This window comes from Aquila chrysaetos, chromosome 13 (genome assembly GCF_900496995.4).
Source record: "Aquila chrysaetos chrysaetos chromosome 13, bAquChr1.4, whole genome shotgun sequence".
Classification (NCBI taxonomy): Eukaryota; Metazoa; Chordata; class Aves; order Accipitriformes; family Accipitridae; genus Aquila; species Aquila chrysaetos.
In genome coordinates this window covers 10,686,324-10,698,831 of record NC_044016.1, presented here as the reverse complement: position 1 = coordinate 10,698,831, position 12,508 = coordinate 10,686,324, and the positions used below count along the sequence as shown (strand labels likewise).

The 12,508-nt window shown below is 36.5% G+C and overlaps 1 protein-coding gene across 5 annotated transcripts in view; it reads left to right on the top strand.

Annotated features, from left to right (window-relative positions):
- Nucleotides 1–10,581, top strand: part of CENPF (centromere protein F) — a 44,462-nt gene extending 33,881 nt beyond the window's left edge. For 3 of the 5 annotated variants that reach the window (XM_030035954.2, XM_030035951.2, XM_030035952.2), the window contains 5 exons: nucleotides 542–703; nucleotides 2,244–2,430; nucleotides 3,125–3,601; nucleotides 6,227–6,420; nucleotides 8,952–10,581. In XM_030035954.2, the coding sequence (XP_029891814.1) occupies nucleotides 542–703; nucleotides 2,244–2,430; nucleotides 3,125–3,601; nucleotides 6,227–6,420; nucleotides 8,952–9,161 (1,230 nt within the window). In that variant the 3' untranslated portion in view covers nucleotides 9,162–10,581. The remainder of the gene's footprint in view (nucleotides 1–541; nucleotides 704–2,243; nucleotides 2,431–3,124; nucleotides 3,602–6,226; nucleotides 6,421–8,951) is intronic. The other 2 variants (XM_030035953.2, XM_030035955.2) reach the window with 2 other exon arrangements.
- The last annotated feature ends 1,927 nt before the right edge of the window (nucleotides 10,582–12,508 follow it).

Sequence of the window (12,508 nt, the reverse complement as noted above, 5' to 3'; positions counted from 1 at the left end):
GTTAAGTGTACAAATAATTTATCTGGGGCTATGCATTTGAAAAAAGGGAAAGCAACAGTATGTTTTAGTCCAGGAAATGGTTGTTTTGGTAGGAATGGGAAAGAAAGATTAACCACTTTAGGATATAACGGCAAATTTGTTGGAAATGAATGTGATCCATGCTGTATACAAAGACCCATTATCTTTTCTGCAGAAATACCTGTCTACGAATATGTACTTGAGGCTGGTAGGACACAGGCAAATAATTTACTATAATTATTTCTTAATAATTTTCATTCTTGTGAATATAAAGTAAATTTAAGAGCAAGTTATAGTAAAATATAAGGGCTTTCTAATGGCAGGCTCCTTAGAGGCAAGATTCTGGTGTTCAAAATGTATACTTGAGACAAATTGCTCTTTCAGTTTTAAACTCCTCGAAACATACCAAGCAAATTTGCTGTGGCATTCCTGTGGGCTGTGATATGCTCTTAAGTACATCTTTAAAATACAACTCAATGTCCTTTTTAGTATCCTAGTAATTAGGCACATTTTCTTTCTTTAGAATGAAGTAGAAATTGAGGCCTGTCAAGATAAGATGAATTTGCTGGAACACTTTATCAGCTCACAAAAATTGGAAATTGAGCATTTGAAGTCAAATAAAGAAGAACTAAGTAATTCCCTTAAAGAAGCTAATCAAAGCCTAGGAGAACTCCTAAAAACTAAGGTAAGAAAAAAATATGCAAGCATTGTTAACTATGTGAGACCCAAGGCACTGTGTAGTAAAATGAATGTAGGATTGGGAAAAATAAATGTAGGATTGGGAACCGGTGCTCCAGAGCTTTGGCTTGACTTTGATACAGCCTTTGTTTCACTAATGAGAATACAGAGCAGAGGAAACATTGTTATTATTGATCTACATTAGAAAAATTCTGTTACGTATGCCACACTGAGATCACCTAAAATTGGTTTATGTGATACTAAACACAGCAGTCTATTGTCTACACTGAACATTGCAACTGGGTTATAATGTGGTTAGAATACACTCAAAGAGACTTTGCAGTGCCTCTATTTTCTGTTTGTGAATTACTTTGATGATAAAAGATACCATGTTCTGTCTTAAGCATTAGTCTTGATACATTGCTCTTGATTCTTGAGAGTTTATCAATTCCATTTTATATAGAATTCTCATTACAGTTATTAACTAGTGTAATTCTCTAAATGACAGAACTGTTCTCAGTGGTGATAGAATATGAGCTCCATATACTGTGAACAACTATAGCTGAGAACAGTTCTAGATATGCTTGGTTTGCTTTCTAGTAGCACAGGTGAAGTTTAACTGTCCATATAACTGAATTTCTGTATTAATTTCCCCTGCATTTTTCTCATCTACTTTTTTTTTTTTTTTTTTCCTGTGTGTGTGTGTGTGTGTGCTGTTTCTGTCTGCAATTGATTGCTGGCTCCATCTCTGTACCCCCACTTCGGGACTGAGTATCTCTAAATGCATACTTGAAGAAACATAGTCAATTCAATTTACTTGCAAGTAAACACTGGATTGCAATACATTCATCTTGCTCAACAGTTCTTTATTCCATAGGGTCCTCCACTGTGGTGTTAATTTGTTTAATACCAGCAGTCCAATGATATATTACTATAGGATATGTGCCAGTGACAGAAAAAGTACCTGTGGTAGTGCAGATGTAGCCTACAAGGCTTCCAGCTGTGCTCACTGCGTTGAGCTGGAACTTAGAATGCAAAGCAGGCTTGGGTTATGTTGCCTCTGTGGTAATAAGATTAGGGACAAAAAGAAGAATAAAGGAGACTCAGACTATGAGAGAGCACTTTAAAATTTAGAGTATTGGTTTGAAACCTGTTACCTGGAAAGCAGCACTTTCTTATGCCACGTCACTACTGCCTCAGAGTTCATACAGCCTTCTCATAGGTAGGATGCTAGTTTTGACATCAGTAATAACATTCATAATTTATTGGTATATCTGAAGAGAGTAAGTCTCCCTTATTGGTATTTGAATTCTTGTTTTTCTGCCAAGTTAATCACCTGTATGTACCCATCTAGTAAGAGGACTTTCATGTTTCCTGCAGTAAAGGAGCTGCTATAATGAGGTTGTATGGAAACAAGCAAACAAGTATACATTACAACCATGCTCCACAGCTAATATTGCATAACAGTTGAGCTTCCATTTGACATTGTAATGTTTAAATGGAAGAATTATGTTTCTGGTGTAATAACTACATTTCTCATTTTGTAGGCTGATAATATTAACCTTATAGTTCAACTGAAGAAGGAAAATGAATTTGCCCACAGTAAAGTGCAGCTGTGGATGAAATCCTGTAAGCAGATGGAACAGGAAAAGGAAATGTTGCAGAAACAACTAGTTGAACGTGACAATCTATTAAAGAAGAAAAATCTAAGTATGTCAAAGTATAAGAAAGAAGGTAACTGAATTTAGATTCAATCTTAATGCTTTCTTTGCGGTGCATTAGTTTGTAAACCTTTTTTTCCCTAAAATGTCCATTGCATATGCAGCTCTAATACAGAGCATGATTCTTAAACTAGTAAAAAAAAAAAATACAACTGCAAATGCATCAAACATTTTGAAAACCTAGTTCATCTTCTTTCTCTTAAAGTATCAGAGGCAACTCTGGATTATGAATATATATTTTAAATATTACATTTTTGTGGTTAAAAGTGACTTAAGAAAGAAGGGGAGTGTTTTTTCTTAATAACCAAAGTTTGTGTATAAGTTCTTTTATCATTTTCCAGCCAGCTTTCCCCTCTGATTCTCATGTTTTGTTCTTTACATTTTGGCTTATCTCATGACATACACTGTGTTGTACAGGGGTACAAACTCGAGTGTTCAGAAGTTACAAAATGACAGGGAAAATGTTTGCCCATGCACTGGTCAAGGATTCTTTTCAAATTTTGCATGTTTGTTCTCTATTTAGTAAATACATTATTATGTCTAAAATATTACTGATTTTGTTATATGCTGTTGCTTATTTTTTTTATAGTTGCACAGTTACAGATTATGTATAATGCAATGGTCACACATCTTTTAATTAATTATAAATTCCTGTATATGCATTTTTTTATGTCAGTTATATGAATAATGATATTTTGCTTTGAAAGGTGCTGATGAGAATGCCATTACAGAAGAAATTAAGTTAAAACTGGAAGAATTACAGGAATCTACGGAAGTGAAAACCAGAGAAGCAAATGAGAACTTGGAGAAATATTGCTCTCTAATTGTTAAATATTATAAACTAGAGGAAGCAAATGAGATGCTAAAAACACAAGTCAATTTGTTGAGTGCTCAGCTGAAACAGCCAACAAGTGATGCTGTCAGCACTCCTTTGCTGAATTTGGATAACTTATTACCAGTGAGCAATCAGTCTGTCAAAGACACGAGGTCAGATGAAGATACTACTAAGCTTTCAAGTAAAAGGCAGAGATATGAAGACAACAGGAAAGATACTGGAGAACCAAGATCCCCTGTGCCAGAGACTTTATCCAAAAAAACCAGGAAGGATGATATCTGTCAAAATCTGTTTGATCAGGAGAACACAGACGGTAAGCCAGATGGGCTTCCAGAAGTAGTGAAAAAAGGTACTTATAATGTTTTATAAAGGCAAACATTCTCTGAGCATAGCAGGTAGTTTTTTTTCTCTTTTGTTTTGCTATATTAGTTTTACTCTGGGTAAGTAGGTGACTATGCAAACATTTTTGGTGACAATGATGGAAGGTGAAAGTAGTCAATGGGAGATGTGCCAGTTAGTGCCAAGTTAGTGTTTGTGGAGCTGTGGTGTTAGACCAACATAATACATTTATGTTGGTTTTCTAACTACCATTCTGCTAAGAGTTAAATGGTCCTGGCAATCACAACTTTGTAGTTCCTCGCGATGCATGTGTTAGAGGCTAAGCATATGATATGTACAGCAACAAAGTTTTGTTGACAGAAGACTTGCTCTAGTAATTTAAAAACATTATTTGAACCATTCATTGAGACTTACAGGAGAATAGATGTGGAGTGAATCTAATCTTAAAGGCCACAAGATTGGAGTGCTAGAGTACTGTGCTGTGGTGGAGTCGTGTTAGCTTCCTCCATAGCCTCACTGTTACTTCGGTATTACTCCTTATGAGGTCAAAGAGGCTGTTAATAGCTATGCAGGGTCTGACTGGCAAGTGGTTGGTGGCGAGGGCTGCAGGGGCACTCTGAGGAAGGAGGTTAGGGCTGCCCCATGGCTCCAAAGGATAAAACCGTACGCCAAAACAGAACCAGTCAGAAGTGTTTGTCATGTCTCTGTGGAAACATGAGTAAGAAGGGGTGGCAAATGCTGAGATGAAGGAAAAACAATGCTGGGGCTGGAGCTACAGGAGTAATGCTGAAGGAAAGTATCAGACTGAGCAGGGCATGGGACTGAGGGGGGTGGTGGTGGCCTGAGCAGGGGCAGGAGCTGGGGGGTGGCCCAAGGCAGGCTGAGAGGAGACTGAGCAGGAGGTATGACCCTAGAGGGACTACACCCAGTGGGCTCCTCCATGCCTGAGCAATTGAGTTAAAAACAAGGAGCAGGATCTGACCCCCATCTCCTGTGCTCCTATCACCTCACTGAAGGTGTAGCATGTGGCGAGGCAATTGGAGACCAGAAACTGGGGAGGAAAGGTGTCTAGAGGGAAGCCGAGGTGTTTTCCCCAAGTGTTTGTTTATTTGTGTGCTTTTAGTTCTTTGCATACCAGTAATTACAAGTGTGTTATACTTGCCCACTATATACTGTATAGTTGGCAATACATTGAATAGATTAAAATTCCCTGAGTTGAAACTGTCTTGCCAGCAGCAGTAATATATTACCATCTTCATGACAGTTCAGTTTTATTCTACTATGAATGCAAAGAAATTAGGTAGCCTGATATTTCATACAAGGATTCAGTGTAGTAGAAAGTAACTGAGAAGATTGCACAAATCAGGGCTTGAAAAATACATTGTACTTTCAACTACCTATTAAGTAACCCTTTATAATAAATGCAATTGCAATCATTAAAGGACAAGTCATAGAGATACTGAATTGCCTCAACTTCAGTGATCACTCCCAGAAGTCAGGATTTCTAAGTCTACACATTATTTGCATTCCACTTTCTTACCAGCATTATTATTTTTCTGGAAATACACCTATTCTGAGGACATATGTGCCAGTTAATGCTGACTTCTAGGCTAAATAGAGAGATGTCGTGGTTTAACCCCAGCCAGCAACTAAGCACCACGCAGCTGCTCACTCACTCCCCCCACCCAATGGGATGGGAGAGAGAATTGGGGGGGGGGGGGGTTGTAAAACTCTTGGGTTGAGATAAGAACAGTTTAATGGGACAGAAGGGAAGAAAACAGTAATGAAAATAATAATTAGAAAAATAACAATAATAATAATAAAAGAATTGGAATATACAAAACAATTGATGCACAATGCAATTGCTCACCACTTGCTGACTGATGCCCAGTTAGTTCGCAAGCAGTGATCTGTGCCCCCCACCTGGCCAACTCCCCCCAGTTTATATACTGGGCATGACATCACATGGTATGGAATACCCCATTGGCCAGTTTGGGTCAGCTGTCCTGGCTGTGTCCCCTCCCAACTTCTTGTGCCCCTCCAGCCTTCTTGCTGGCTGGACATGAGAAGCTGAAAAGTCCTTGACTTAGTCTAAACACAACTTAGCAACAACTAAAACCATCAGTGTGTTATCAACATTCTACTCATACTAAATCCAAAACATAACACTATACAGCTACTAGAAAGAAAATTACTTCTATCCCAGCCAAAACTGGAACAAGAAATAATAGACAATCTCTAACACTATAGTTCTGTGCAGAGTAAAACATGAAAAATCAAGAATATAATGTCATGTTATTGTGTTCTGATTGAATTCTAGCAAAACCAGCACATGTTTTCAGACTGAAATTATTCTCCAGATAATAATGTAACTGTAAAGAAGATGATGAAACACTTGTTTGAAAAACTTTGCTATAGAATTACTGTTGTACCTTGTCTGTGGTTTCCAGGGCTTGCATATGAATTTTGGAATACACAACATCTGTTCAGCAATATTTTTGATCCATTTTCTTCAATAGAACAAATTATTTATTTTAATCAGTTATTTTTACCCTCGTTTTGGAAAAAAGAGAATATATGTTTAAGAAAGCGTAACTTATTTAGCTTTTTTTAATACAAGCTGTTTATTTTTCAGGGTTTGCTGATATTCCCACTGGAAAGGTTAGCCCTTATATTTTACGTAGAACAACCCTAAATCTAAGAACCAGTCCCCATCTGGCTTCCCAAAGTGAGAAATTGCCTTTGCCTACACAAGATGTACAAAAATGCAGACCAGATAATCTTGGTGAGCGCTCCTGTTCGACACCTGGTGGCAGCAAACCACAAAAGGTAACCTAAAAAAAAAAATTATCTGGGTATTAAAGCCATGGGGAAAACGAATACGTTCACTAAATGTATTCATTTTGCCAAGAACGTTTGAGGACATATCATCATTCTTTATATTTTTCAGCAATACAGTGAAGATAAGATCATAAATACTGAATCACTAAAACGTGACAGAAGTCTTGACCATGCTAGCAATCTGCAAATTGTTCCTGTGATGTAATTTGTGATTTCACAGGGAAACCCACTGAGAAATGTCAATTAAATATAGGTATATTTTCAATTTCTTATAATGGATTTTAAAGAGCAGATATTCTTCATACTGTGGTTTCTCAGGTTTCAGAAAAAGTAAACAGCAAAAGAATTAACCACTGGGAGTCTGAGTTGAGGCTTAAAGTTTTCTGCTAACAACTTTTCTTGGAATTCCAGATTAGAGATGCTATAAAATAACTACAGATATTTGAGAGGCTATTAAACACGTAAATAAGGAACATTTAGAAGGTAAAGAAACTAGACTTTAATGTTAGTGCTTACCAGATTTTAAGGTTATCAACACAAATAAATACTACAGAGTTAGGTTTTGAAAGCTGATTTTTATTAAAACAAGTTTGGTAACTGAAGTTTACATTAACTTTGCATGTGTTTTCAGTAATACAACACACTGCTGAATGTTTCACAGTACATCAGAATAAGGCGTTCTTTCTAAACTTATGCAAATACTTTGCAGATTATAGAAAAATGTTCCAGCTTTAGGACAGAAATAAACCTTTTGTTGTCTGAAATCTCCTCCAAAGTTTTTCACTATGCTATGTCAAGCTGAGTAATAAGAGAACAGTTATTATATATTGATATTCTTTACATGAAGGCTACATAGAAATATGCCAGTAGATAAAAATTCTTCCAGTTTACCAGGTTACACAAAAGCATTCTCTTGGCAATCAGTGGTCTGCCACACAGCCAAAAGTGAAGCTGTAAAGCAAGAGTACAACTTTTGCGGTTTGTTGGGGGTTTTTGGCAGGGGGATGTTTTTTAAATGCAGTTCTTTTGTGTTAGCACCAAGTATGTTGGCAAGATACCAAAAGTAAGTAAAGGCAAGAGCTACATAGTTTAGTGAATGTATAGGTTTTGAGGCCAGAAAACACCATTGGGTAGATGAGTCAGATCAGAGCCATAATTTGTTTTGAGCTATAGCAATAGGAAATCTATATTTTGAAGTAAGAGTGAATCCACTGAATTCATGTATGTTGTTTCAAGGGTTAATTACCCTACTTGCCAAAAATTGCTGCTGCTTACAGTCATTGCCTGGAGGTCTGTGTTTTATTACAATTTCATTAAGTGATGCTAATAAATTTTATTTACACTCATTTATGTATGTTTTCCTGTAACTTTAGAAACACATGAAGGGTGTTGCTTGTAAAGAAACTCAGTAGTGCAAAAAAGAAAGGAAGCCTTGGCTGCAGAAAGTCGCATAGTAATCATGTGCCAGCATGGTATAAGCTTATTGTAGGCTCTCGCTGACCATAGTCAAGGTTACAGAAAATAACAAGTAATCAGTAATAAATTGTTTTTAATTCAACTGGGGGAGGGAATTCCCAGACAGTCCTCCTCTCTCTCTAAGCTTGTATTGTCTAGGTCTAAGGACAGGCTGCTCCTTACTTTCAACTGTAAAATTAAGATTTCAGGGTTGTTTTTTTCCCCAAGTGTAAATATACAGGAGTCATCAGTTCCAGGAATTTGTGCCCTTCTCTCTTGGTTGTTGCTGGATATATGTTTGTTTTATTTCAAGATGATGTACATCTGGGAATTTCTGGAGGAATTGCTCATAATATCATTTCATTGTTTGTTGAAACCACCAAAACATATTGTTTCATGCTTTATATTAATACAGTAAATGGTGAGTCTTATTTTAAAAGTGGAATAAGCCTTGTTTCCTTCTCTTTGACAGGTGCTTATATGTACTTCATTTCAGACACTCAGTTTCAAACTGTTGCAAATTTCTCAAGGTGTTTAAAATGTGTTCTGTCATATTCATATGCAAATTTATTTACTTTCCTGTGTGAATTTAATGTAGAATTTAAATTGAGTGCTTTGCACATCAGTTAAAATGTGAAAGCAGTGGTTTCTGTCCAGATGTCAGCAAAAAAAGTGACAACTATGTTTTATGTTTGCAGAATATGTACAGGAAAAATGAAACAGAGATTTCAGTACACAATACCTGGTACCTTAGTAAACAGATTAAGAGTACTGTCTCTTCCTGGTTTAGCTTTTTTCTGCTCCTAGCAAATAGCTTGCCAGCTGTGTAGCAGATAATCCATTTTATACCACACCAAAACGATTGATATCAAGTCTCACTGTATTGTATATTCAGAGTGATAAATGTCTTCAAAATATTTTTTTTTCCATTTTCAATATATAGGTATAAGTTTTTTGCAAATTCCCAATATTTAGTCTTTTGCAGTGAGTCTTTTGACCCACTGCAGAAAGTTAATATGGTTTTCCGTTACCAGTAAAATAGGACATTTTCATTTGTGTTACAGGTAAATGATGAACAGCAGTCCCAAGCAGTAACAGCTTTTCCACCGATGAAATCTACTTCAAGGTCACCACTTTGCCTGTATAAGCAATCCACAAAAACTGTCTCTGATAATACTAGGGAGAGTTGTATGATAAACAAAGCCAAAAATTCTCTAAATGAACAAGGACTACCTGAGCAAGATGAGCAGAAAGAAAATTGTAAGGTGCAGTAAATCTGTGTGGACTTAATCACAACTCAGAATAACTGACAATCAAAAACCAGTTTGTGAAATAAATATCAGAACTATATGGAGGGCACTATTTTCTCTTTTCCAGTGATTAACAATATATGGGTTCTGCAGAGCTTGTTCCTGAATATTTACTAATACCAATAGTCACTCAAACTTGTGGAATGATAATGAAGGAACAGATATAATTGATCTTCTGTAGAATTTTCTGTAAATAATTCTTCATAAATATGTTCAAAAATTAAACCATGGAAAAAGTGGACTACATGTTGCCATGTAGTTCATTGTTGCCATTTTTTCTGTGTACCAAAGGTTGATTTACAAATGGAAACTAAACTCACCTAAGTATCTCTAAAAATTTTAGGTTCCAGGAAAAATGAGGCAAACACTACTGGATGATTAAAAATGAAGCAGTGACTTCTTTTGTAAGTGCAAAACCAAATATAAAACCAGATATAAGATACATCCAGTACATGGGTCCAGTGCACTGTGTCTCGGTATGCCTTCTTCCAGATGGAATAACATTGTGCAAAGGGTGATGAGACCTGATCCAAACAAGCCCAGAGAGGACTGTTTGTTTTCCCTGAAACTAAGCACCTGCCAGTCCATCTCTTTGTACTTCTCAGTGTGCACTGGCTTTGACCATAGCTGAAGGTCTTACAACGTTAATCTTCACCTCTCCAAAATGGCCCTTGGCCAGCCAGATTTCCTCAGCAAGCTGGGGCGGGCACTACATACCTGGCCAGAAGGAACACCATAACAAGAAACTGTGCGTGCTCTACCAATAATGGCTGTCTGCTGATTCTCTGCAGGTCACCCTTCACCCTGACAATGCTTGGCTTCAAATGCGTCACTTTATATGAAAGTCGTTGCAGACTTGTACCTGATGTAATGAGAGTGGATGTGTTGGAGAATGGTCAGGTGTCAAGAAATATCTGCGTAGAATGCCCTGAGTTAGCCCCTTTTCATTCAAGAAAAATCCTATTTGAGATCCCAAAACAAGGCAACTCACCTGGAAATAGCATTTAAGATTCTGGTATCATCAATATAAGAAAAATAACTCTAGTTCATGATAGTGCACTTGAATTCAGGATGATTCGTTACAAATAAGCTCATCACAACAAGCTTGTACTTGTGGATTTTAAATGTCTAATTGGGCTTGCTCAGTTGGGCAGAGCAATTCTGTGCAAAAGGGTGACGTCAATTAAATCGGTCATTATCCAACTGAACAGAAATGACTTTCCAATAATTCCTATTGCTTATGCTTGCCTACCCAGGCCAGGTATTAGGAAAATCAAGCTCCTGTGCATGAGCATTAGTGCCCTAAGACTCCAAGTTGCACAGCAGAAAGGTATTTTCACATTATTCTTTTATCAGAAAGATGTTGTTTCTCCTTTCAACAAAAGTGGGTAATAATGTTTTCTACTCCTTGAAAAAGATTCCTTATCTTAAAATAAAAGACAATACTTTTGTTCCAAGTTGAACTTTGAAAGTTTAACAAGTGCTTTTCTAATGATACAAAGGTAAGATTCTACTTGAAGTTTAGTTTTACAAAGCAGAGTATATTTCTCTATTTACGTGTACATATACACCATTATTCTGCCTTGCTCACAGCTTTGTCTGTTAGAATGCAGTTTATGAGAACAAATAATCTACTCATCAGTCTAACTGAAAAACCTTTAAAGAAATTCAGCATTTGTCTCAAATAAGTCTAATAGAATATGACAAACCAAAATATTCCATATAGCTCAAACGAACAAAACTTTGTATACAAGATATTCTTCAGTAACTAGATATACCTATGGTTGGGGTCTGATCAGTAGATCCTGTGGGTTTTTCTTAAATGTCTCTAGTTGTTTGTTAACTTAAGTAGTAGGCAATTAAAACAATCTTTGTGGCACTATGCCTAAAGGCATCTTCCAGGGATGCTGGAAGAGGCCCTTCTTAAAGGATGCATTTTGATTGCCTCATCTTCTGTCAGTATACCAACAAAGCTGCTCCTAAAAGTTAAATTATTTCAGATAAGGTTTTGTATCTTCAAATTATTTAGGGATCATGTGTGGAATTGTAGCAATTTTTAAAAAAAATTAACTCTCTTGAGGTAGAAGCATGGGTGTGAAAATGTGTTGGTAGCGGACAATAGAAAAAAAAAATCAAAACTGGTATGTTTTATTTATCCCAATCATTGTTTTCTATTTTAATCTGATGCCTTGAAAAGTGTCCCACTTGGAGAAGAGTGTGGAAAAAACATCTATCTTTAGAAAGCTGTCTAATCTTAACCAGACAAATTTAAACAACTATGTTATAACGAAGTAAGTAAATATCATCACTAAAAGAAAGGTTTGAGGCTTTAGTAAGTACATATTTTCCTACTTGGCCATGTTTGTATTTTATGAGCCTTTAGATTTCTTTAAGTGTGAAATATTTGTGTTTTGAAAGATTACAATGCCTGTTATTTTTCAGTAACTAGTACGTATTGTAGTACTAGCTAATCTTAGCTTTTTAGCGTATGAGCTAATATAGGTTAAGATTTTCTAAAGATCTTAAGTTACTTAGATTAATACCTAAATCACTTGAAAATAGGACTTAATATTCTACATTCCATTGCAAACTAGTGAGACTTCAGGTCACAATTCATGTAGGCTTTTGAAAGCTGTATCGAAAACTTAATTTCCAACCTATCTGTAAATCAAGCGTGCAGTAGGAAGAAAATCAAAAAGCCTTATCAGAATTCCTAGTAAGAGGACTGCATAGGGTGTGTTTTGTCAGTGTCAGCTATCCGTAACAAATGAAAGGATGCTTGTATCTGGCTTTCTATTCTGATTGTGAAAGTCCCTGTAAAAATGTCTTTGGTGATCTTAGCATGCTAACCTGATTGTTGCCATAGTGATATGTGTTACATCACAGGAAGATACATTAGCTGGATCTCTTCTTCATTTTTCTGTTTGCCCAAGGTTTACATTGTAATTGGTGTAAAATCTAGTTTACTACCCTAATTAATTTTGAATGCTCTCTGAAATGCCCAAAGTTATAAGTTAAAAACATTCTGCAGGAATGCTGGCGTCCTTTTGCCGTGCACCCTTACGGCTGATGGAAGGGTCTGGTTGCTTTGTGAGGTTCAGCTCTTTCTTCAGGCTTTGAACTATTCTTCTCCTTTTTACCTAGTAATGATAGGAAAACATGAAAGGAGATTTGTTTGGCTGCTGCTCTTCCAGGATTATTATTAAAGGCCAATGTTTGAACTGATCTCTCATATATCAGAATTTAAAACGCTTTTAGGTCAGATCCTGCCCTGACTTCTGGAGCCCACTCAGCTGCAGAAATGATCAGGA